Genomic DNA, 27,747 nt, shown 5'->3' with positions numbered 1-27,747 from the left:
TTGAAAGAAACAATGGGGTGGAGGAGGTATGAGCTCTCCTGCAGATGTGATGGAAAAAGAGAGAGAGGAGAGAGGAGAGAGGAGAGAGAGAGAGAGAGAGAGAGAGACCTTTCTATTTGGTTATCTTCTTTCCTTAGAGTTAAAAATAGCTAACATTCATTACAAATATTTCCATGTATTAACTCATTTATTTTTCAGAACAAGCCTGGGAAATAGTAGCTATTCTTATCCTCCTTTTACAGGTGAGAAAACTAAGCTACAGAGAAGTATAGTAAATTACTAGTGGTCACATAGGTAGTAAATTGCTGAGTTAGGTCTTGAACAGGCAGTCTGGCCTCAGAGTCTGATCTCTTTTATGTAATATGCGTATATCTATATATAGAGAGATAGAGCATGTGCAAACAAGAGGGAGATTTAGGTTTATTTATTTATATACTTACTTACATATGAATTCAATAAAGCTTTTTCCCTTGTTCAAACTTCCCCAAACTATCAATAGCAAAAACTGTACTTGGAAGACATAATGTACCAATTCTCTATAGAAACAAAAATCTGTAGACCTCTTCTCCAAAGGAAAGATTCAAAGAGTCAATCATTTCATGTGATGTGAGGTGATGTGATGTGATTTTATGTGATAATGTGATAATCATGCCTATGCCAGTTCCATCACAATATGTTGCAGTTCATGGACTAAATTATAAAGTGAGCCACTGCCAAAATGCCATACCTACACACACACACACACACACACACACACACACACACACACACGAAGAGAAAAATAACCCTCCATGGCCTTCAGTTGTACAACTAGTTATAAATCTACAATTTATATGGACTTTCTTCCTCCACTGAAGTTATACCCTCCACTTGTCCTTAGCCAGAACCTCAATTAATTGGATTTACCCACAGTTTCATCTCTGAAGGATCTGGCCTTTTGGTGGTCTTGCCTCATGAGGTTGCTATAATATTCTATTTACTTACATTACTTGGACATTCATACCAGGTAACGCCTGGCTTCCAAATACAATCTTCCCTGCTGCCATTGTGTTTTAAATGCCTGTTTTCCTCAACCAGAGATCAATTGCTCTAGCCAACATAGGAATGTCCTATTTGCTATTGATAGGGTGGCACAAAGAACTTCATATAGCCAGGTGGAAATTTCAGCCTCCAATTCATGAAACAATTGTGGGGTTCTTTAGTAGAAATCATTCTTACTTGTTTATTTAGACTTCTAAACCAGAATCCAGTCACAAGGATGTAAAGAATACTTTACCAATGAATCATTAGATATAATATTGAGAATTCCCAGTCTCTTTCATACCTTGGTTCCTGAACTCATGTATTCTGGGTATCAGAGAAAGAGCATCATATATTTGTCACTGGTTTAGAACATAAATTTCTTATAACTCAACCTTATAAGGAGTGGTATTCTAGTTGGAACTAACTGTTCAAGCACCACTTCTGCTTTTATTTCCTGCTTGATCAGGATTTTATATATAGTATAGCTACTTGATGACAGAGTGTTGCTGTGTATAACTGACTTTAGGTACCACTGTTCAAATGAGCAGCTTTGGGCATATGTGACTAATCGGTGTCCCATGATCAGGCAGTTATTTAATCTCTTGTAGGACCAAATAGTTATATGTATGTATGTATGTGTGTGTGTGTGTGTGTGTGTGTGTGTGTGTAAGATTATACTTATTTGCCAAGAAAGGTTTGACTTTCTTCCCAAACCAAGTGTAATTTTCTTTGTGATTTTCTTATTACGATCAGCTACAGGCTTCATAAAGTTACTGATGAACTCCAAGAACGTTAGATATTATTGTCGTAAGGCCCAAGTGGCAGAGCTTCCTGTTCCTCAACTTAGACCAGCTAGAGATCTTTATATGACTCTGGACTCTTCTCAAAGTTTATAAATAGGATTTATTCAATGTTGCCATCCAAATGGTAAGCCTAAATGAATATATGCTGCCCCAAATATCCACAAATTCCCATCAAGTATTAATATGTTTTTATTACTGATAGGAAATACATACAAAAGCAACCTGTTTTTTCACTTTGAAGGGGTATTCTAACATGCATCAGACCCAGACACGTCCCAGGTGTATCAGGTACCTGAATCCTGGTGTCCACTCTCTTGTAATGCATGTTTTTTTTTTTTTTTACCAGGGACTTTAAAACAATTGCCATATCAGCATGATATCAATACAGTACACCAGCATGATGTTCTGTGGAATGTTTTCTTGATCACAGTCCTATGAACTAAGTAATGACACAGAGCCCAGCAAGTTGACATGGCCTTAAATAGGACAGAAAAATTATACTGAATGTCTCATTAGGTGAATGCAAGCTGCTTCATTCTATCCTTATTGGGATAATAAAATATATTCCCAGATTAAGACCTGTCTAACAATATCAGAAGCAGTGTTGATTGTGCTAAGAAAGGAACTACAACTGGAACAGTAGAACTACCCCTGATGAAATCTGTGCTAATTCACTGCCATTCTCCAAGATCCTTCTATCTTTTACACAGATCAGATAGGCAAATGTATTGAACATGTGGTAGGAACTTCTGCCTCTGCATATTTCAAGACTTAAATGTCAGCACTGGGTTCTGTGAATCCTCCAGTGGAATACGTAGATCAACTCACGTTTGATTTGGCTGAGTTCACAAATATTTGAGAAGGCTGAGTTTACAGGAATGACTCCCAAACCACTAAGCCACCAAGGTAGCATCCTACTGCTTCCATCAGGATTAAGAATTTGCAAAAGTAGGAAGCTTTGAACCAGCTGCAGGATGAGCCAAAACCATGTCCCCTCTGCCAGTCGTCACTAACAGAATGCATGCTGCCCTGCTTCTCTTCTTCCGTAATGCTCTTCTAAATAAAAATCTCAAGTGAGTACTTCCGATGGGCAGAACTCAAATAATATCCAAAATTCTAACTGCACAGGAATCTGGGGGAAATTATTAATAACTTTCCAGTCCCTGAAATACAGGAAGATGTGCTACAGTAGAAAAAGATAGCATAAGTATTGAGTGAGACCTTCCATGTTTTCCACCACAGTAGCCACTTGTATATTGTATGATGTAAGCCCTAGCCTCCATGCCAGCCTCTTTCAAAAGTTCCACTGTGTTTTCAAAAGGGCAAGTGTCAATTAAAATGTAAAGAAGTATAGAGGCCATTTTATAAAACATTAACAGAATTTTACATTACCTTAACAGTTATATACTTAGTCTTTGTTCTCTTACAAACCTCAGTCATATTGGGGAGACAGTAACAATTCCTATCTAGATTCTGGAAAAGGTGTTTATGATGAACTTTTCTTCTTATCAGTGTTCTCTAATAGGATTGTATTAACTCTAGAAAAACATTTATTTTTATTTTATTACTAGTATTTAACTTTTCAGGGTTCAATAAATTAAATTTCTGTATCCTTCAGTGCTTTTACATTATAACATGTGACACTTATTGAACACTTATTAAATGCCTGGCACTGTGTTAACCATTTTTACTGTCTAAATTAATATGCACAACAGCTGAAGTGGGTGCTATCACAATCATTATTTTGCAGGTGTGGAAGCTCAAACATTAAAAAAGGTAACTTGCTAGTAAAAGTTAATAAGCAGTAGAGGTGACATTTGACTCAGGCAGTTAGGTTCCAGAGTCCACAAACCTAACCTTGTTAATACCCTCATAATTTCATTCCCACTGTCTGAAGTACCTTTTATTTTACTGTGAATTTTTTCTGCACTTTATCTCCTAAAGAATTAAATATTAAGAAAAGACATAAGTACAACTAAAGCATCAATGGAATATGCAACAGAAATTTTTTTAGAGTTTATATAGGAGTATTCTTTTTTCAGGTACAAACAAAAATGTGAAAAATCTGCAAAAAACTGGCAGTGGAGAGCTACAGAGGTTGTCTTAGCCAGTTACATTATTAAGAAATAATAATGATAAATAACTATGATTTCTTATGGTAACAAATCAATGTGGTTTTAGTATTGAGTTGACAAGTTGACTTAGGAAACTATTACTAAGAATTAGTTACATAAATCTGTATTTATAATAGAAATTTCTTTTGAACTCTAATATGTTCACCATTTTACTGTCATTGATTAAATTTTAAGGTATATTATTACAATATCTATTTGAGAAATATCTACATTAAGTGTTTATCTTAAAGGACACAGGTGACATTTCCTAATTTCATAGACCATTATTTGCTTAACATTATCATTTAAACGTTTTATATACAAAAGCAATGTCTCCTTAATATGATTTTAACATGACAAGGTATGTGCTATTTCTTTAAGATACTTGTGAAGCTTCCTTTCTCCAAAATATATTAAAGGGTACATTTAATGAAGTTCCAGCTATGATTTATACATAACTTTAATGTGATTTATAATCAGATGGCCTTTCTCTTAATAATTGTATGGGATACAGTTTGTTGTCTCCTAATGTCCTTTTATATTTGTTTAGTCGTGAGTACTTTTTGCTGCCTCTAGATGAAAATTTATAGTTCTACATTTTTCTCCTCTCTGTCAAATGCCTCTCTCCTGACTTATGGAGAATAGAGAAGTCCTTCTACCTGTCTCTCCAGTGTGGAGTTGGGATTCATAGTGTACCAACAGCTATCCCAAAAGACATTTTCAAACTCCATTCTTTCACTTTTTATATATATCTATATCTATCCTTATATCTAGTAGATAAGCACTTAAGAGTTTTATCATCTTTTATTTTTTTATTCATTCATTCTATATATGGTCTATCATCTAAATATAATTATTTATTTTGATATTTCAGCTAAAACTTATATTTCAGCACTTTGTCATACATTTCAAAATATTAACTGCTATAGAAGATGTTATTACTTATATAGTTATAATGTGTCTATTTCATAATTTCGCTTAAGACTGACCCAGAATTATGTTGACATTTTTTATACTCCTGACAGTATGAATTCAGTAATGAAGTCTTAGAAAATGCCCACTAAATATATTTTGACTTGACTTGATAGAAAGTAGAAACCTATTCATTTTTATCTTTAGTTTCAGGTGCAGCACCATGTGTCTCAGAGTCTGGTAACCCTGGGAAGTTGCAGCTTGTTGAGAAAATCTATAATATCTCAGCTTTTATCAGAAGTAAACAGCTTCACTGACATTCTGGGTACCATCAACCAGGTACATGTAACCCGAAACTGTAACTCTTATTTATTTAAAACAGCTATAGACTTTTCTTTCCTTTTCTCCTCTCTATTCTTCTTGCCCGGCTGATATTTTAGTTTCATTACCTTTTTTCCCCAAAGTATGTGAATAAAATTACTGTCTACTAAAATTGTAAAGATATTTTCAGAAAACAGTTTTCAAAATAATACCATCTTATCACCCTTACATGCATATATGTGCCAAAGGTACCACCAGTGACACGGAATGCTTAGATGAATGGCCTTAAATCTCTCTAATCAGGCATCATGTTCCTAGAGCAAAACATTGAGAGGAAAGTGAATAGGAAAGGATGCTGTATGAAGAACAGCCTCTAACCAGTGGTTTTTATTTCTAATTGCTCATGAGAATCATCTGGTTAACTTTTAAATACCCTATTGTTAAGCCATATGCTAGTTTGGTCAAAAGGAAGTATCTGGATTTAAGATGCAGGTATTGGTATTATTAAAGCTCTTCAGGCATCCCAATTTGCAGCCAGGGTTGAAACCCTGTGCTCTCAGCTCTCTTATCTGTGCAAACTCTTACATCAACGCTGACAAACGTGTCTAAGGAACAGAAGTCATTCCTTTATTTTCATGTTGATACTGGTATATCATGTGTTCACTTTGCCAACTTTTAATACCATTACTGTCTCTGTGATAGAATGAAGCACAATTAAAGGAAATCAGAGACAGGAAGAAACGTTTGGGTAAAAGAGAAAAAAATTAATTAGAAAAATATGTATATAATTTTACATAATATTTCACCAATTGCTTACGTCTAAGTTCCCTACATTTAATAATATATTCCAAAAATACCATTTAATCTAATTGAATTCGGTGAATGACATGATAAGTCATCTAGGTGACTACTAAATGGTAAACTCTCTTAAGTGCTCTGTTAGATTTTTTTAAGTAATTGTTACTGGTATTAAGGGGCTAAAAGTGCATTGGAGAAAGAAAGAAGACACATTTACTAAATGGAAAAAAAAAAACAGTGAAGTGCTAAAACACTTGCTGGTGTTTGTAGAAGCTCCAACATCAAGGAAGTGATCAAGGTAGGTTGCAGGTCCCTGAAAAGATGTCATGGAAAAGGAACAACTTGAAAAATGTATTTGAAAAGCAGAAGATAACAGAAAATAGAGGCACTGGCTGTACTTTTTAAAATGTGTGCCCAGCATTCTGAAAGTGCAAGGTAAGGTCATGGAATTTAAAAACAGGAAGCCATGTGGGAAATGACTTGATGAAATTAGATTGCTTGTATGGAAAATAACAAAGTACAGACAAGAAATTTTTATTTACATATTCTCATTTAATTTTCACGAATCTCCATGAAGTAATTATACCTTTTACCTAATATATAGATAAAGAAATAAAACCTTAGAGTGGTTAAGCAACTTGACCAAGATTGCAGAAAGAACATATGTTAAAGCCATAATTCAAACCCAGGCATCTTGATTGTTAAATCACTTGGGAAGAAGGATAATAATGGAACAATAACTACTTTCTGGCAGGTGATAAATAGGGTATTAACATGCTTTACATAAATTTTCTCCATCAAGGAGACAAGGAAACTATTAGTTGGTAAGGAAACAATTAGTTGGTTTCCTTGTTTAAAGACAAGGAAACTATTAGTTGGTATTATAGTATATGACAATATCCACTTCAGCCATTTTAAGCAGAAAGGATGCATGAGTAGCTATGGATTGTTGAGAGGGCTGAGGAAAGAAATTTCAGGCTGTACTTTCATGAATGACTCCCATAATCACACAGCAGAACTTGACTACCAAAGGAGTTGCTGCCTTTGCCATCATGACCAGTAAGCTTCTTAATAAATCAAGGAGATGCTGCTACAGTCACAGGTTCCAGAAAACAGTCCTGCCAGAATGTACAACAGACAAATGTGTGACCTGTGCTGTACCTGTCTCACTATGTGATTCAGTTTGAACTACAAAGTTTTTGTGAGTGAATTTGTTTCTAAACCAACTTTATATTCATAACCCTACCAGCAAGAGAGTATAGGAAATGTAGTTTAACAAAATATGGAGGTCAAGGTTCAAGATGTCAAGGTAGGAAGATCCTGAGCTTACCTCCTCTCATGGACACACCATGCAATAACTACATATAGAGCAACTGTATTGGAGAAGAAACTGAAGACTATCAGAACAACTTTAACACAGCTAAAGATAGAAAGAAAAAGCCACATCAAGAAGAATAGGGGCAGAGAGGTAGTCTGGTTGGGACCCAGACCCCCAGCACACCATCCCACAAATGGGAGAGATATCACAGGTGTGGAGGTCCTTCCTGAAGAGTGAAGTTAAAGTCCACATTGAGCACCTCCTCCCTTCAAGGATATGTACCAGAAAGGTAAGTTCCCTTAATATCTGGCTTTGAAAATCAGTAGGGCTTAGCTTCAGGAGAGCTGGAGGCCTGTAGGATTGGCCTGCACGCAATCTTACTCATTCTTGGACCCAACACAGAGGCAGCAGTTTGTAAAGTACCTGGGCCTTAAGTGAAGGACATTTATCGACTACTTTTAGGGCATGCTGAAGGGTCAGGGATCTGTAGGAACGTTCTCTGGGGACAGAAGTATTGGCAGGCACAATTTTTCTTATCCTTCTTCAGCCTAGTTGGCCCATGCCAGTTCTGAACACTCTCCATCAACCTTGATAGCACTGTGTGACCCACCCTGGTGTTCTGTGGCTGCCCTAACCAAACCCACCTACCCTGGCAGCTGCCCCTCCAATGTGGCTCCCACCCTGCCATACATGGTGGGCAGCCTTATCCAGGATCAGGACTCCTTCAAAGCAACTTCTGCCTCAGAGAGGGAAGGAAGAGCCCTACCCAGCAACAAATCCACAACACTTGCCACCAGGCATCCCAGCCAGCAACACCAAGAACTAAACCCACCCATCAGTATGCCCACAGCAGCTGCAGCTGGGACTCTTAAACCGCCACTGGGGACCACACACAGTCCACACAGATGACACCCACTGGAGTGCCTTATTCTGAAGAACAGGAAGTATTGCATTTCTGTGCCCCAAAGAATGCCTTCAACATCAGTACACTACTTTCAAAACCAGGAAATATAGCTGACTACCTAAAACATAGAAACAAATGCAGAGAGCCAAGCAAAATGAGGAAACAGGAATATGTTCCAAATGAAAGAACAAGACAAAACCTCAGGGGAAAAAACTAAGTAAAATTAACATAAGCAGTCTCCATTTTATAAAGAGTTCAAAGTAATAGTCACAAAGGTGTTCACTGAACTTGGGGGAAGAATGGATAAACACAGTGAAAGCTTTAACAAAGAGACAAACAATATAAAAAGGAACCAATCAGGGCTGAAAAATGCAATAACTGAAATGAAAAATACACTAGATGGAATCAACAGCAGATTAGAGGATGCAAAAGAATGGATCAGCAATCTGAAAGACAGGGTAGTATAAATCATACAAACTGAACAACAAAATGAAAAAATAATTTTAAAAATGAGGATAAGTTAAGGGACTTCTGGAATACCATCAAATGTATAACACTCACATTATAGGGATTCCAGAATAAGAGAGAGAAAAAGGGCCAGAAAAATTATTTGAAGCTGAAAACTTCCCTAACCTGTGGAAGGAAACAGATACTCAGATCCAGGAAGCATAGAGAATCCTAATAAAGATGAAGTCAAAGAGGTCTACACCAAGACATTCATAATTAAAATGTGAAAAATCAAAGATAAAATATTAAATGCAGCTAGAGAAAAGCAACTAGTTACATACAAGGAAACACCCATAAGACTATCAGCTTATGTTACAGCAGAAATTTTGCAGCCCAGAAGAGAGTGGCATGTTATATTATTCAAAGTACTGAAAGGAAAAACACTACAACAAATAATATTCTACCCAGCAAGGCTATCATTCAGAATTAAAGGAAACATAAGTCGTTTCCCATACAAAAGTTAAAGGAGTTTATTATCACTAAACTAGCCTTACAAAAAATGTTAAGTGTACTTATTTAAGTGGAAAAATACAGAAGACGAAGAAAATTATGAGATAAAAAATTTCACTGGTAAAAGAAAACATGGTAAATGTAGTAAATTAATCACTTATAAAGCTACTATGAAGGTTAAAAGACAAAAGGAGTTAAGCCAGGTATATCTACAATAATTAGTTAAGGGATATACGAAATAAAAAATATGTCAAATATGTCAAATACATAAAATGTGGGGATAAGGGTAAAAAATGTAGTGCTTTTACAATGTGTTCAAAGTTAAGTTACCATCAGATTAAAGTAGACTGAAGTATACTTAGGATGTTCTATATGAACCTTATAGTAACCACAAACCAAAAACATGTAATAGATACACAAAGAATAAAGAGAAAGGAATTCCAGTGTAACACTAAAAACATAATCAAACCACAAGGAAAGAGCAAGAGAAGAAGAAAGGAACAGAGAACTACAAAAACAACCAGAAAGCAATTAGGAGAATGGCAATAAGTGTATACTTATCAATAATTACTTTAAATGCAAATGATGTAAATGGACTACATGCAGCAATAAAAAACATAAGATGATTGAATGGATAAAGAAAAAAAATAATAAGCCCATTTATATGCTTCCTGAAAGAGACCCACTTCAGACCTAGAGACATCATGACTGAAAGTGAAGGAATGGAAAAAGATATTCCATGCAAATGGACATATGATTTCATTCATTTGTGGAATTTAAGAAACGTAAAAGATAACATAGGGGAAGGGAAAGAAAAACAAGATAAAAACAGAGCAGGAGGCAAACCATAAAAGACTCTTAAATACAGAACAAACTGGGGGTTGATGGGGTGGGGTTAGAGGGTGGACATATAGGTTATATGGGTGATGGACATTAAAGAGGGCACTTTATGGGATGAACACTGGGTGTCATATGTCAGAGATGAATCACTGGGTTCTATTCCTGAAGCCAAGACTATACTGTATTTTAACTAACTTGAATTTAATTTTTAAAAAATCTGGGATAGAAATACGTATATCAGATAAAACGGCAAACAAGGACATTGCATAATGATAGAAGGATTAATCCAAAAAAGGATGTAAGAATTGTGAATGCCCATGCACTCAACAAAGGAGCACTAAATATATAAATCAAATATTAAGAAACATGAAGGGAGAAATTCATAGTAGCACAACAATAATAATAGAGAAATTTAAGAGACCACTTACTTCAATGGATAGATCATACAGGCAGAAAATTAATCAGGAGGCAGAGGATCTAAATGACACTTTGGACCAGATGGACTTAATAGACATATACAGAACACACCATCCAAAACACATTATTTTCAGGTGCTCATGGAGCATTCTCCAGGACAGATCACATGTTAGGCCACAAAACAAATCTTAATAAATTTAAGAAGATTGAAGTTATATCAAACATCTTTTTTTTTTTTACCAAAACAGTATGAAACGAAATCAATTATAAGTAAAAGGTGAAAAAACACACCTGTGGATGTTAAACAACATACTACTAAACAACCAATGTGTCAATGAAGAAATTAAGAGGAAATAAAGTACATAGAGACAAATGAAAATGGGAACGCAATGCTCTAAAATATTTAGGACAGTTTTAAGAGGCAAGTTCATAATGATACAGGCCTACCTCAAGAAATGAAAAAAAAATCTCAAAAAACAATGTTAACGTTACAGCTAAAGGAACTAGAAAAAGAAGAACCAAACAACCAAAAAAGCCCAAAGTCAGTAGAAGGAAGGGAATAATAAAAATAAAAATAGAAATAAATTAAATAGATACAAAAGAAAACACAAGAGAAAACATCAATAAAACTAAGAGTTCATTTTTTAAAAGATAAAATTAGCAAACCTTAAACCAGATTCATCAAGAAAAAAAGAGCGAGAGCTCAAGTAAATAAAAACAGACAGAAGAGAAATTACAACTAGTACCACAGAAATACAAAGGGTCATAAGGTAATACTATGAACAATTATATACCAACAATTTACACAAACTAGAAGAAATGCCTAAATTCCTAGAAACATACAATCTTCCAAGACTAAATCATGAAGAAACAGAATATCTGAACAGACCAATTACTAGTAACAAAACGAAACTAGTCATCAGAGCTCTCAACAAACAAAAGTCTAGGACCAGATAGCTTCACAGGTGAATTCTACCCAACATTTAAAGAAGAGTTAATACATATTCTCAAATTATTACAAAAATTGAGGAAGATGGAACACTTCTAAACTCATTTTACAAGGCCAGCATTACCCTGATACCAAAACCACAAAGACACACGAAAAAGAAAATTACAGGCCCATATTCCTAATGAACATAGATGCAAAAATCCTCAACAAAATGTTAGCAAACCAAACTCAACAATACATTAACAATATCATACTCCATGGTCAACTGGGATTCATTCCAAGGATGCAAGGATGGTGTAACATCCACAAATCAATCAATGGGATACACCACACTAACAAAGTATAAAAATCGTATCATCTCAATAGATGCAGAAAAAACATTTGACAAAATTCATCATCATTTATGATTAAAAACTTTCAACGAAGGTAGGTGTAGAGGGAATGCATTGCAACATAATAAAGGCCATGTATGACAAACCACAGCTAACATACCTAAAGGTGAAAAGCTGAAAGCTATTAAGCTATTCCTCTAAGATCAGGAACAAGGATACCCATTATTCACTTCTTTCAACATACTGTAGGATGTTATATCTCTAGCAATTAGGCAAGAAAAGAAATAAAATACATCCAACTTAGAGCTGGAGAAGTAAAACTGTTGCTATTTGCAGATGACATGATACTATAGATAGAAAACCCTAAAGACTCCACCAAAAAACTATTAGAATGAATTCAGTAAAGTTGTAGGATACAAAATCAATAAATAAAAATCTTCTGTGTTTCCATATAATTATAATGAAGTATCAGAGAGAGAAATTAAGAAAAAAATCTCATTTAAAAATTGCATCAAAAAGAATACAATATCAAGGAGTAAATGTAACCGAGGAGGTGAAAGACCAGTACACTGCAAATATAAGAAAGTCACTGGTGAAAGAAATTGAAAGTGACAGAAATGTCGCGACCGGCGCGACAAACACCGAGGTCAGTGTCCTGAGGGTAGGGGAATGCAAGAAGAAAAGAGAGAAGAGAGAAAGTTTGGGAACAGGAGGGTCCCCTGGGCTGATGGCCCAAGTGACAGCTTTATTGTTGCTGTACACAATCTTTTATAATATAAGACTCTTATGGATCAGGTCATTCTAAGAATAATCAGGTTTCACATAATCGCTGCCAACCAAAACATTTAGTTCTGTGTTTCTTGTGCATTTTCTAGACGGGTCACAACAAGACCTTGTTGATAAGATTGCTAGCAAAACACAATTCCCATGTTTGTTTCTATCTGACTCGGGATAGAAAAAGGGAGGTAGCATTACTGCCAACACCTGCAGACCACAGGCTTCAGGAATTAACTTTCTCAGCCTTGACAAGGCTTTCGTATGCCCTTGAGAGTGGGGGAATGGGAGGGGGAACCACCGGGTTGGCTTGAGTCAACAGGGAACATTGCTCGACCCGGTCTCAGCCTGGCACCAGGGCCCGGCCCCCCACACAGAAATAAATGGAAAGATATATTGTGTCCATAGGTTAGAAGAACTAATATTGTTAAAATATCCATACTACTCAAAGCAAACTGTAGACTCAGTGGAATCCCTATCAGAATTCTAATGAATTTTTTCACAGAACTAGACTAAGTAATCATAAAATTTGTATGGAACCACAAAAGACCCCCAAAAGGCCAGAGCAGTCTCAAGAAATAAAAATATGTGAAGGTGTCACACTCCCAGATTTCAAACTGTACTAACAAAGCTATAATAATCAAAATAGTTATAGTACTTGTATAAAAAGCAACACATAGATCAATGGAACAGGATAGGGAGCCCAGAAATAAACTCACACTTATATGATCAATTAATCTACCACAAAGGAGACAAGAATATGCAATGGGGAAAAGACAGTCTCTTCAATAAATGGTGTTGAGAAAACTGGACAACTACATGCAAAATAATGAAGCTAGGGGCTCCTGCGTGGGTCAGTCAGTTAAGCGTCAGACTCTTGATTTCGGCTCAGGTCATGATCTCACAGTTCATGAGTTTGAGTTCCGTATTGGACTCTATGCTAACAACACAGAGCCTGCTTGGGATTCTCTGTCTCCTTTCACTCTGCCCCTCCCCAGCTTGTGCTCACTCTCCCTCTCAAAAATAAATAAATTAATAAAAATGAAACTAGACCTCTTTCTTACACCATACACAAAAATAAGCTAAAAATGTTTTAAAGACTTAAATGTAAGACCTGAAAAAATAAGCTTCTAAAAGAAAATATACATATTTCTGCTTTGACATCAGTCTAAGAAGTTTTCTCTTGGATATGTCTCCTTATGCACGATAAAAGAAAAAATAAATGGTACGACATCAAACAAAAAGCTTGTGCACAGTGAAAGAAACCATTAACAAAATGAAAAAACAACCTACTGAATGGGAAAAGATACTTGTAAATGATATATTGGCTCAGGTGTTAATATCAAAAGAACTCCCACAACTCAGTAACAACAATAAAATACTCACTTAAAAATGGGGATAGGATCTGAATAAACATTTTTGCAAAAAAGGCATATAGATAGCCAACAACAACATGAAAAGAAACTCAGCATTACTAATCACTGGGGAAATGCAAATCAAAACCACAGTGAGATATCACCTCACACCTATCAGAATGGCTGGTATCAAAAAGATAAGAAATAACAGGTGTTGCTGAGAATATAAGCAGGGGACTCTCTCATACTGATGGTAAGAATATAAGTTGGTGCAACGCCTATGGATAGAAGTATCAAGGGTCTTCAAAAAATTAAAAATAGAATTACCGTATGAATAGCAGTGTCACTTCTGAGTATTTATTTGAACAAAATGATAACACTAATTTGAAAAGATATATATATCCCTGTGTTCATTGCAGCATTATTTACAATAGCCAAGATATGAAAACCGCATATGTGTCAATTGATAAATGAATTGATAAGGAAGAGCTGGTATACACACACAGCACACACAACGGAATATTGCTCAGTGGGAAAAAATAAAAGAATGAAATCTTGCCATTCGTGACAACAGGGAGGGTGGTAGAAGGTATCATGCTAAGTGAAACAAATGAGACAGATAAAATCATATAAGTATGATTTAACTTATATATGGAACCTAAAACAAAACAAATGGACAAACAAAACAAAAACAGACTCTTAGAGAACTGGTGGTTACCAGAATGAAGGGAGGTGAGAGGACAGGAAAAATGGGTGAAGGGGACTAAGAGGTACAAACTTCAAGTTATGAAATAAATTTGTCATGGGAATGTAATGTATAACATACAGAATATAGTCAATAATACTATAAATTTTATGAAGTAATAGATGGTAACTAGACCTATCATGATGACCATTTCCTAATGAAAAAAAATATCAAATCACTGTCTTGTTTATCTGAAATTAATATACCATTGTTTGTCTATTATAATTCAACTAAAAAAGATAATGTAGTTTATGCTTTTTCAGCTTTGTTACTCTAAAAAGATGACAGAATGGCTATTGATATAGTCAGTCCAGTATATAAGTCCATATATAAGGTTCAGAGATTCAGTAATATTCTTTTAAGAGATGGAATCAGAGTAGGACACAGGGCAGAACACAGGGCAAAGGGTGTGAATAGAGGGAAGCCATTTATTTGGGACTGTCAATACAATAAAGCTTCCACAAGCAGCAAAAGAGATAACCACTGTATATAAGTGGTGTTATCCAAAGGGACTTGAGGAGAAATTTAATGTGAAGGAGAGAGGAGAATCACTGGAAAAGTTAATACTGTAAAACTAAGAGATAAGAAAAATGATGTTGTTGAGAAGAATTAGGTAATCAGGAAGGAATGTTTATTCATGAAGAGAATAAGTTTAGTTTAGATATATTGAATTTGAGGAAAAACTGAATTAATCTAAATGTAGGCACAGGGAAATATGAAATTAAAATTTGAAAGAAAGGAAAGGGGCATACCTAAAAATTTGGGAAATACCACAAATATATGGCAATCATGAAATCAGAAAGAGAACAGGGTCTCAGAGAAAAGTAAGGTGGAATGGGAAAGAATATATGAACAAAGAAAAGAAGACAAGCTTTATTTCAATACGTATGTTAGATGGCTGTTAAATGTCAGACTTAAATGGTTTAAAATATTTGTCAGGAGCCTCTGGGTGGCTCGTCAGTTGAGCGTCCAACTCTTGATTTCAGCTCAGGTCATGATCTTGAGATTCATGAGATCGAGCCCCATGTTGGGGCTTAGAGTGGAGCCTGCTTGGGATTCTCTCTCTCCCTCTCTCTCTCTGCTCTACCCATGCTCATGTGAACACATTCTCTCTCTCTCTCTCTCTTTCTCTCTCTCTCTGTGTCTCTCAAAATAAATGTAAAATAAAATAAAATTGTTGTCAAATATACAGTAGTATATATTTATTTCATATAATGTGGATTATGCAGAAAATCCATAAGTAAAAATATTAATGTTAATACCACACTACACATTTTATGTCTTTCCAGTTTTCTTTTTAACTCTTAAGAGTTTTTGGTCCCCAAAATATTTGTATCATACAGCACATAGTTTTGTATTCTGCTTTCTTGTGTAAAAGTATATCATTAGCACTGTTCATGATTTTGATTGCCTAAGGTAATGTGATTTTTAGTGACTCAATAGTATTTTATGCTATTCACATTCTTTATTTATTTAGTCTTAACTGCATGCGACTCTTAACTGGCGATTTGCCCCCCAAATTTGCATATTAAGATGATTTTTTTAAAAAGCATATCTCTTTTTTTTGAAAAGCATAGCTATCAAAATACCTAATTATTTAAAACAAATATAATTTCTTGGAGGTTCTAAAAAAGAATTTGAGGGACTTCTGGGTGGCTCAGTTGGTTAACTGTCCAACTTTGGCTCAGGTCATGATCTCACGGTTTATAAGTTTTAGCCCAGTATGGAGTTGAACTGTTCAGGAGTACTGATGTAGGTATTATTTCTGGGTTATGGTCATGGAGAGAAGAAAATTATGAAGAAGAGCTCAAGAAATTTACACAGAGGCTTTCTTGATTATTCGTTGACTACTAAGTTGCACCTGTGCAGGAAGACATTCCACACAAGGCCAAAGAAGGAAAAACTGCTGAGAAAAGAACTACTGCCAAGAAGCTGTGAACTGAACAACGCACAAGTGGTTGGGACCATCCACATTCTATCCAGCCATAATGGCAAGACCTTATTTAATACTCTGGGCGTTGAGTAGAGACCCTAAAAGTTTACAACTTAACCATATGGTAATGTGTAGCTGTAGGATAAAAGCTATGGTAGAATGATTCTAACAAAGCTTAGAAACAAACTTTGAAAAGGATCTTGCTGATTCACAGCTAGTCGACAATGTGGTATCATTAATGTCTAGCATCCATTCAGAAATTTAAACATGTGAAGAAGAATGTATAACCCACAGCCATGAGAAAAAAAAATCAGTTAATTGAAATAGAACCAGAAAGGACAGAAATATTAGAATTAGTATACAGGTCCCAACAGCTCTTATAAATATGTTAGAAGAAAACATGAATAATAAGGGGAAAAACAGGAAATTTCAATATAAAAATAAGAGCAGTATACATTGATAAAGCTATTAAAAACATAACAGGTCAGTATAAATATGAAAAAAATCTTTGCCAGTAATCAATAATTTAGGTTAACATACACATTCCTTGAAAGATTAAAATTCCCAAAACTGGTAGTAGAAAACATAAATTACCCTAATCTAATTAAATATTGTATTTAAAATTATAAACCTTGCCACAAATACAACTCTAGTGCCAAATGTATTCTGCCATCATACATTTGAAGAAGAAATAATAGCACTCTTACACAAACTTTTTACAAGAGAGACTAGGGAAGATTTCCTAACTCATTATGAGATCAGCATTGCCTCAGTATCAAAAACAAAGACATCACAAGAAAAACACAAACTCAGACCAGTATCTTCTATATTCATAGAAGTAAAAGCCTTACTGCATATTAGTAAACAGAATCCAGCAACATATAAAAAGAATAATACATGATGATCAAGTGGGATTTATCCCAGGAATGAAATGTTGTTTTCACATTCATAAAACAATGAATATAATCCACAGTATTAACAGACTTACCAAGAAAATTCATGTGATCTCAGTATATGCAGAAAAGGCACTTGGCAAAATTCACCACCCTTTCATGACTTAAAAAAACAAAAACAAAAACAAAACATATAAGAATAGAAGGAAAATTTCTAAACACGATCAAAGGTTTTTTCTATGAGAAACCTCCAGAAATACCCAGTGGTAAAAAAGACTGAATGTTTTTCTCCCAAAACTGTAAATCAGGCATGGATAGTCTCTCTCATCACTTCTATGTAGCACTATGCTAGAGATCCCAGCCATTTCAATTAGGCTAATGTACTTTTAGGAAGGACGAAGTAGAACTATATTTACAGTCAACATGATCAGCAATATAGAAAATCTTAGTTTACAGAAAGCTACCAAATAGATAATATTGAAATAGAACCACCCACATATGGTTAATGAATTTTAGACATAGCTAAGGTAATCCAATTGAGAAAGTATGGACCAAAAACAACTGAATAAGCAAAAGATTTGAACACAGAAAAGAAGATATTCTAATGGCCAATAAATACATGAATAACACACAATATCATCAGTCATCAGAGAAATGCACTGAACGAACACTGGCCAGAATGGCTAAAATTACAAAGACTAATACTAAATTTTGGTGGGGTAGTAGGAGCTCATAAATTGCTACTGGGAACGTAAAGCAGACTGGCAGTTTCTCAGAAAGTTAATTATACACTTACCATATGGCTGAGCAATTCAACAACTATGTTGACATAAACAGCTGTTCAGGAATGTACATAGCATTTTTAATTTTGAGTATCAATCTGGAAGTAACTCATATCTCCATTGACAGGAGAATCAATAAGCAAGTTATCTTCTACCTTTTCAGTAGAATACTGTAAAATGTATTGAATCAATGATACATACAACAGCATGGATGAACCTGAAAAATACTAGGCTAAGAAAAATAAGCCAGACGCAAAAGAATATACATGATATAATTAAATTTCTATGAAGTTCTAAAATTAGGCAAAACTAATGTATGGTGAAAGATACTGCAGTAGTGGTTGACTTAGGGAGTGGGCCTGGGAGAGACTGGAAAGGGGCAAACAGGGTTGGGGTGTGTGTTTATGAGTGTATACAATTGTAACTATCCAAATGTACACTGACAATCTGGGCATTCCATTGTGTGTGAATTATACCTCACTTAAAATATATGCTTTGAAATCTAAGTTGTTTTTTTTTTATCTGAACCCCAAATAAATATAATGATATAATTTTTCTTACTGATTTTATACTGTTTTTTTTAGCTCACTTTAAAGACTATTTTTTGTTCATATCATAATGAATGCTAACATGTCATCAAGAACTGTATGAAAACAGGGTTTTTTACATTTGTATTTAACTTGTAATTGACATACAGTGCAATATTGGTTTCAGGAGTAGAATTCAGAATGGATAAAGAAGATGTGGTGTGTATATACAATGGAATATTATTACTCAGCCATCAAATCTTTCATTTCAAGAATGAAATCTTGCCATTTGTAACAATGTGGGTGAAGCTAGATAGAGTGTATTATGCTAAGCAAAATAAGTCAGTCAGAGAAAGACAAATGCCATATGATTTCGCTCATATGTGGAGTTTCAGAAAAACAGTTTTTAATGATGGAAAGCTTTGTAAATAATCACTAAGTCAAAAAGAACATATAGTACAATAATATAATACATATGGATCTGATTCAAATTTTTTTTTAACGTTTTTATTTATTTTTGAGACAGAGAGAGACAGAGCATGAACAGGGGAGGGTCAGCGAGAGGGAGACACAGAATCTGAAACAGGCTCCAGGCTCTGAGCTGTCAGCACAGAGCCCGACGCGGGGCTTGAACTCACGGACCGCGAGATCATGACCTGAGCCGAAGTCAGCCGCTTAACCAATTGAGCCACCCAGGCGCCCCATATGGATCTGATTCAATCTCTAACAATGCAGGAGGGATCGTATTTTATAAAAAAAAGTAAGAAATCTCATCATTTTTGCCATAGGTAATAATGCGGCTTTATGTGGCAAACACTGCTGTAAACATTTTCGACTTCTCCAAGGCTTTATATATATTTTTTGTTTGTTTACAGTAGATATTTATTAACTTTGATTTTTTGGTTATGTCATTTAATTCTCCCAACTACACTGTTAAGTAGTATTACTGCCATTTTACAAAACAATTAGGACTAGAGGCTTTAAGTAACCAGTCCACGGTCACAGTAAGCACAGCGCCAGGTTATTGAACTCTGGAAGTCTGACTCCAGAGTCTGGAAGATGAACTATGCAATATTTTCTGTTACTGACTGACCACCTTAATTCTTTATATTTAACTGACATTGTTTTATATTTTAATTTGTCCTCTGCAACTCATATGTATATTGTTCCAGTTATTTCTTATATAAGTAAAATTATAGTAGATAATATATTTGTGTCGGTTTTAATATATTCTTCCATAATCAACTGAACCGGATGTTTGAGAAAGTAGGTTTGTATCCTCTATCTTATCATCCTTTTCCATAGCTGTGCTTATTTAAATGCAGTTTTCTTGGGTCTTGAAAAAATCATTTATATGATGCTAAGGATAACACTTTCCTAATATCTTGAGAGATGTGTATTTTGTATACACCTGTTTGGAGTATTTTCTTTATCAACGGATTAGAATTAAGAGTTTTTATTTGTTTGGAGTGACAGAATTTTCTCATCACGGTTATTGTAGATTTACCATCTTGCAACACAATTACCTTGGTTTATATTTATTTTGAAAATGACTTTTACAAAGTGGCTTCTGTAGGATTCCGTAGACTGCTGACATATTGAGTTTCTAAGGGCCTGAATTGTTTGGCTTTTCAAAACTGAGAACAAAATCAAGATATTGATTTTCATTTTTCAATCATTATGCCATTGGGACCTTGTGTTGGAGAGCTTTGTGAGCAACTCCTTTGAATGACTTTTTTCCTCTTCAGGCAGCTGTCATCTAGGAAAAGCCAGTCAGTAAACAAATAGTTACAAAGCATCCATGGGGTAAATATCTCCATCAAAAGCAACAGACATGGTTCTAGTAAATTTTCTGCTTTGTTTATAAGAATTGTGTTAATAAGTTTACCGGTTTCTCTGGATATCTAGATGTTTTGTGATTTTCATAGAATTAGCCTTTACTAAATTTCATAGAATTAGCCTTCTGGTCAGTCATTACTAAAATTTTATACTGCTGAAAGCTGACTTATCAATATGTTTTATTTTTATTTTTAATTTTTTAACGTTTATTTATTATTGAGAGACAGTGAGAAACAGAGCATGAGCATGTGAGGGGCAAAGAGAGAGGGAGACACAGAATCTGAAGCAGGCTCCAGGCTCTGAGCTGTCAGCACAGAGCCGGATGTAGGGCTTGAACTCACGAACCGTGAGATCATGACCCTAACTTAACCGACTGAGCCACCCAGGTGCCCCAATATATTTTATTTTTAAATTTTAACAAAAGTAGAGTGTTTATGTGGAAAGGTGACATGGAAAAACAAGCACAACTATTGTCGCTAATGCTGTTGTAAACATCAGCATGCATGTGTCCCTTGAAATTATATTTTTTGTATTCCGTGGGTACATACATTTCCTTGGGTAAATACCTAGTAGTACAATCGCTAGATAGTAAGATAGTTCTATTTTTAACTTTTTGAAGAACCTCCATACTGTTTTTCCACAATGGCTGTACCAGTTTTCATTCCTACCAACATTGTAAGAGTGTTCCCCTTTCTCTGAAGCCTTGCCAACACCTGTTGTTTCTTGTGTTGTTAACTTTAGCCATTCTGACTGGTGGGCGGTGATATCTCATCGTAGTTTTTTATTTATATTTCTCTGGTGATAAGTGATGTTGAGCACCTTTTCATGGGTCTTTGCCATCTGTATGTCTTCTTTGGAAAAGTATTCACATCTACTGCCCATTTTTTAACTGGATTATTTGTTTTTGGGTGTTGAATTGTATAAGTTCCTTATATATTTTGCATACTAACCTTTTATCCAATATGTCTTTTGCAAATATGTCATTCCTTAGGTTGCCTTTTAGTTTTGCTGATTGTTTCCTTTGCTGTGCAGAAGTGTTTTATTTTGATGAAGTCCCAATAATTTATTTTTGTTTTTGTTTCTGTTGCCTCAGGAAACATATCTATTAAGAAGTTGCTATAGCCAGTGTCAAAGAGCTTACTGCCTGTGTTCTCCTCTAGAGAACATTGTCTCTCATTTAGGTCTTTCAGCCATTTTGAATTGATTTTTGTGTATGGTGTAAGGAAGTGGTCCAGTTTCATTCTTTTGCATGTTTCTGTCCAGTTTTCCCAACACCATTTGTTGAAGAGATTTTTTTCCACTGGGTATTCTTCCCTACATTGTCAAAGATTAATTGACCATATAGTTGTGAGTTAATTTCTGGGTTTTCTACTCTGTTCCATTGATCTATGTGTCTATATTTGTGGAAAGATCCCAAATGTCCATAGACTGATGAATGGATAAGGAAGATGTGGTATACATCCATACAATGGAATATTATTCAGCCATCAAAAAGAATGAAACCTTGCCATTTGCAAGAACATTGATGGAGCTAGTGAATATTGTGCTAAGTGAAATAAGTCAGAGAAAGACAAATACCCATTTGTGGAATTTCACCCATATGTGGAATTTAAGAAAAAACAACAACAACAAATGAACATAGGAGGAAAAAAAAAAGGAAATTCAAGAAACAGACCCTTAACTATGGAGAAAGAACTGATCGTTACCAGAGAGGAGGTGGACAGTGGGGGTGGGGGGGGTGGGGGTTGGAGTTAAACAGGTGATGGGAATTAAGGAGGGCACTTGTGATGAGAACCAGGTATTGTATGTGAGTGTTGAATCACCAAATTCTACAGTAGAAACTACTATTACACTGTATGTTAACTAACTGGTATTTATTTTTATTTTATTTTTTAATATTTGTTTATTTTTGAGAGACAGTGCACAAGTGGAGGAGGGCAGAGAGAGAGGGGAGTCACAGAATCCAAAGCAGGGTCCCAACTCTGAGCTGTCAGCACAGGGCCCTGAACTCACAAACCATGAGATCATGACCTGAGCCGAAGTCAGAAGCTTAACTAATTAAGCCACCCAGGTGCCCCTAACTAACTGTAATTTAAATAAAAACTAAAAAAAAAAAAAAAAGAAGTATAGATGTTTAGTTTATACTTTATATGAATGTCAAAGAATACTAACTCAAATCTAACTCCAATCTGGGCCCTATTAGCCAACGACTCACCTTGAGATGAGAAGTAGGAAGGTAGCAAACATAAGATTTTATAAAGAAGCTTAAATCAATAGAAAAAACAGTTTCTGTAGGGTGTCAAGTAAAACAGGATGAGCAGACAATGCAGAGGCAAGACAAGAGGCAGACAATGTAGAGGTTCAGTGGGGATCATTCTTAGCCCTGGCAAAATAGTTGCCAACACTTGTGAAACTTACACTTGAATTGTCAAATTGAATTCTATGAATCAGAGAGATATTATTCAATATCAGCTTCAGTAAAATTTTAAAGAGATAGATAATCAAAGGGCACAGATGAAGTAGAAAGGGATATGGGACATCAGTTTGGCTCCCAAGGCCCTTGTTTGAGACGTGTCTCTCCATCCTTGAATGACAGATGAGGTCCCCCAAGTGAGATTCTGCAGGGTTTTTCACAGGGAGGGAGTTTTAAGTTGGTAAGTATCTCCATTTCATAACCCAGAGAATTCTATAGCTTAGAATAGAAGGAGCTTAGAATATACAAGGAGCCACGTATCATAGATCCTGAGTCTTTTTAATGTAAGTTATTCTTTGGCTAGGAAGTTTTTCTTAACTTTTTTTATTATTATTTATTTTTGAGAGAGAGAGAGAGTGAGCAGGGAGGGGCAGAGAGGGAGACAGAGGATCTGAAGGGGGCTCTGCACTGACAGCACCGAGCCCCATTAGGGGCTTGAACTCCCAAACCACAGGATCATGACCTGAGCCGAAGTCAGATACTTAACCAACTGAGCCACCCAGGTGCCTCTAGATAGAAACTTTCTAAGGACATTGAATAGATAAAATTTCCTCCTGATAGTAAATCCCAGGAGGTCCACTTGAGGAGATAGGCCTGGTCATCAGCCTTTTTGTTACCCTGTGGCATATTCCCAGTTAGTACTAGGGGCTTTATTTCTTCCTCTAAACTTGCTGTCAAGTTCCTGAGGCCTCATTATGCTAGGAGAATTGTTTATGAACGTGAGTCACCTAAGAAAGAAAATTCTTTATAAAGGTGTATTTCAGCTTTTAACATGATGAATAGGTTTATGATATTTCCCTCAAAAAGTCTGTATAATTTATAATAAATAAAAGATGAATACTAAGATTATATAATGCAGTACACACCCACAGGAAAAGGAGATAAACAATCCAATAGAAAAGTGAGCTAACAATATGAAAAGGCAGTTTAATAGAAGAGGAAACATGAAAAATAAATTGACATGAATGATATTCAACTTCAGCAGTAACAGGGAAATGCAAATTTAAAAAGCAATAGGATGTTTCATACTGATTATATTGACATAAGCTAAAAAAATTAACAACAATATCAGGTGGTAGTGATTATGTGAGGAAATGGAATTTATCACTGAGTAAAACTAAAGATGTGTATTTTCTAGGATATTAAACAGGGCTACTAGACAAAGGAGATCTGTACTCATTTTAACATTTTTATAATAACTAAAAATTGGAAATAACAGTGTCCATTTATAAAAGATGGCTGGCTGTGGTATATTAAATATGAATATTCTCTAGCAGTTAAAGTGAATAAATCAGGTTTTCATGTATTAACGGTGATAAATTTTGAAAACTATAATGTTGAGTTAGAAGTAAAAGCAAAGTATTGAAGTAATAAAGCTACCCAAATATGCCAAGTTTGAAAATTATATATACAAAAAATTTTACACACACACCCCCACATGAGACACTCTTTCAGTAAATCCCTACTTTTATTTATTTAGTTAGTTATTATTTTTTATTTTATTTCTTTATTCTTAAGTTAGTTAACATATATTGTAGTCTTGGTTTCAGGAGTAGAACCCAGTGATTCATCTCTTACATATGACACCCCGTGCTCGTCCCATAAAGTGCCCTCCTTAATGCCTGTTGCACATTTAACCCATCCACCATCCCCACCTCCATCAACCCTCAGTTTGTTCTCTGTATGTAAGAGTCTCTTATGGTTTGCTTCCCTCTCTGTTTTTATCTTATTTTTTCTTCCCTTCCTATATGTTCATTTGGAATTTCTCAAATTTCACATATGAGTGAAATCATATGATATCTGTCTTTCTCTGACTTATTTCACTTAGCATAATATCCTCTAGTTCCATCCATTTGTTGCAAATGGCAAGATTTCATTCTTTGTCATCAATGAGTAGTATTCCATTATGTATATACCTATATATGGGTACATACACCACATCTTAATCCATTCATCAGTTGATGGACATTTGGGCTCTTTCCATAATTTGGCTATTGTTGATAGCATGGTTATAAACATTGGTGTTCATGTGCCATTTCAAATCAGCATTTTTGTATCCTTTGAATAAATTCCTAGTAGTGCAATTGCTGGGTTGTAGGGTAGTTCTATTTTTAATTTTTTTAGGAACCTCTATGTGTTTTCCAGAGCGGCTGCACCAGTTTGCAGAAGGGTTCCCCTTTCTCCACATCCTCACCAATATCTGTTGTTTCCTGAGCTGTTAATTTTAGCCATTCTGGCAGGTGTGAGGTAGTATTTCATTTTGGTTTTGATTTGGATTTCCCTGATGATGAGCGATGTTGAGCATCTTTTTATGCATCTGTTTGCCATCTGGATGTGTTCTTTGGAAAAGTGTCTATTCATGTCTTCTGCTTGTTTCTTCACTGGATTATTTGGTGGTGTTTTTTTTGTTTGTTTGTTTTTGTTTTGGCTGTTGAATTTGGTAAGTTCTTTATACATTTTTGATACTAACCCTTTATCTAATATGTCATTTGCAAATACCTTCTCCCATTCCCATCGGTTGCCTTCAGTTTTGATTGTTTCCTTCACCATGTAGAAGCTTTTTACCTTGATGAGATCCCAATAGTTCATTTCTGCTTTTGTTTCCCTTGCCTCTGACACATATCAAGTAAGAAGTTGCTGCAGCCAAGGTCAAAGAGGTTGCTGCCTGTTTTCTGCTGCAGGATTTTGATGGTTTCCTGTCACATATTTAGGTTTTTCATCCATTTTCAATTTATTTTTGTCTATCGTGAAAGAAAGTGGTCCAGGTTCATTTTTCTGCATGTTGCTGTCCAGTTCTCCCAGCACCATTTGCTAAAGAGACTGTCTTCTTCCATGGGATACTCTTTCCTGCTTTGTCATAGAGTAGTTGGCCATATATTTTGGGGTCCATTTCTGGGTTCTCTATTCTGTTCCATTGATCTATGTATCTGTTTTTGTACCAATACAATACTGTCTTGATGATTACAGCTTTGTAGTAGAGGCTAAAGTCTGGGATTGTGATGCCTTCTGCTTTGGTTTTCTTTTTCAGGATTGCTTTGGCTATTCAGGGTCTTTTGTGACTCCATACAAATTTTAGGATTGTTTGTTCTAGCTCTGTGAAGAATGCTGGGGTTATAAGGATAGGGATTAAATTAAATGTGTAGATTGCTTTGGGTAGTATTGACATTTTAACAATATTTGTTCTCCCAATCCATGAGCATGGAATGTTTTTCCATTTCTTTGTGTCTACTTCGGTTTCCTTCATAAGCTTTCTATAGTTTTCAGGACACAGATCTTTTACCTCTTTGGTTAGGTTTATTCCAGGTGTTTTATGATTTCTGTTGCAATTGTAAATTGGATCGATTGCTTGATATCTCTTTCTGTTGCTTCTTTATCGGTGTATAGAAATGCAGCCGATTTCTGTACATTGATTTTATATCCTGTGACTGATGAATTCATGTATCAGCTCTAGCAGTTTTTTGGTGGAGTCTTTCAGTTTTTCCATGTAGAGTATCATGTCATCTGTGCAGAGTGCAAGTTTGACTTCTTTGCTGATTTGGATGCCTTTTTATCTCATTTTTGTTGTCTGATTGCTGAGGCTAGGACTTCCAACACTATGTTAAACAACAGTGGTGAGAGTGGACAGCTCTGTCGTGCTCCTGATCTCAGGGGGAAAGCTCTCAGGTTTTCCCCAATGAGGATGATGTTAGCTGTGGGCCTTTCATATATGGCCTTTATGATATTAAGATGTTTCTTCTATCCCGACTTTCTTGAGGGTTTTTATTAAGAAAGGATGCTGTATTTTGTCAGATGCTTTTTCTGCATCTATTGACAAGATCATATGGTTCTTATGCTTTCTTCTTTTAATGTGATATATCACATAGGTTTGCGAATATAGTCCCTACTTTTAAAATGTCTTGTAAAGATACAGAATCTGAAGTGAATGTGAGAAACTATTAATGAGCATTGAAAATTTACAGCATGTAGACTCAAATGCTATGTATTATTTTTGCACATGTGAAATATTTTATGTTGAAAAATATTTAAGAATTAAAAATGTAAAACAGATTCTAAAATAAAAAGTCTCCCTGGGTATAAGAACTATATTGATTTAAAGTGAAGCCTCAGTGTTTAATGGCTTCCTTACAGAAATATTTTTTCCTTAGATACAGTTCATACTTCTGTCGAATCAGCATGTTTTTGGGTATAGTAGCCAGGCTATTAAAAATGAATAATAAGGATGGGGTGAAATCTGAATTTAGAGTATCCTATACATACTCACATTAAATACTTAAGAAACCTAATGTTTACAAAGTAGATGAAATTTCTACATGAAAATAGATTTTTTTTGAATTGGAAGAAAAGCATATTAGCAGAAGAAAACTCAAAAACTTTGCTGCCTACATCAGGGAGCAGTTTTATTATTCAGATGTCTGTTTAACTAACTTGTTAAATAAAATAAAAGCTAATCAATTCATTTATAAAAATAGAACATGCAAATTAAACATTCTGAATTTGAATGAGTTTGTACATACTTTTTCCAAAGTAAACTAATATTCTATATCAGGGCAAAACATAACAACAAAATAAGCATTTTTTAATAAACAGAGAAAAGTAGTCATAGCTCTGAGCAAGAAACAGCTGACCTATTTCAGTTAAGGGGGGAACCATATTATTTTCTGAAATTATGCATATTTCGATCATATCTAAGATGTAGGAAGCCTGGCTCAGTCAGCAGTCAATCCATTAGGGATCGCAG

At 35.2% G+C, this 27,747-nt stretch overlaps 1 protein-coding gene across 2 annotated transcripts in view; it reads left to right on the top strand.

The window, feature by feature from the left end:
• The window catches only part of MEI4 (meiotic double-stranded break formation protein 4), a 209,232-nt gene that overhangs the window by 132,539 nt on the left and 48,946 nt on the right, over positions 1 to 27,747 (top strand). For both annotated transcript variants that reach the window (XM_019442701.2, XM_053904705.1), the window contains exon 4: positions 5,060 to 5,191. In XM_019442701.2, coding sequence (XP_019298246.1) covers positions 5,060 to 5,191 — 132 coding nt within the window. The remainder of the gene's footprint in view (positions 1 to 5,059; positions 5,192 to 27,747) is intronic.

This window comes from Panthera pardus, unplaced genomic scaffold (genome assembly GCF_024362965.1).
Source record: "Panthera pardus isolate Hobbes unplaced genomic scaffold, ASM2436296v1 HiC_scaffold_17, whole genome shotgun sequence".
Taxonomy (NCBI): domain Eukaryota; kingdom Metazoa; phylum Chordata; class Mammalia; order Carnivora; family Felidae; genus Panthera; species Panthera pardus.
This window is presented reverse-complemented; position numbering and strand designations above follow the sequence as displayed.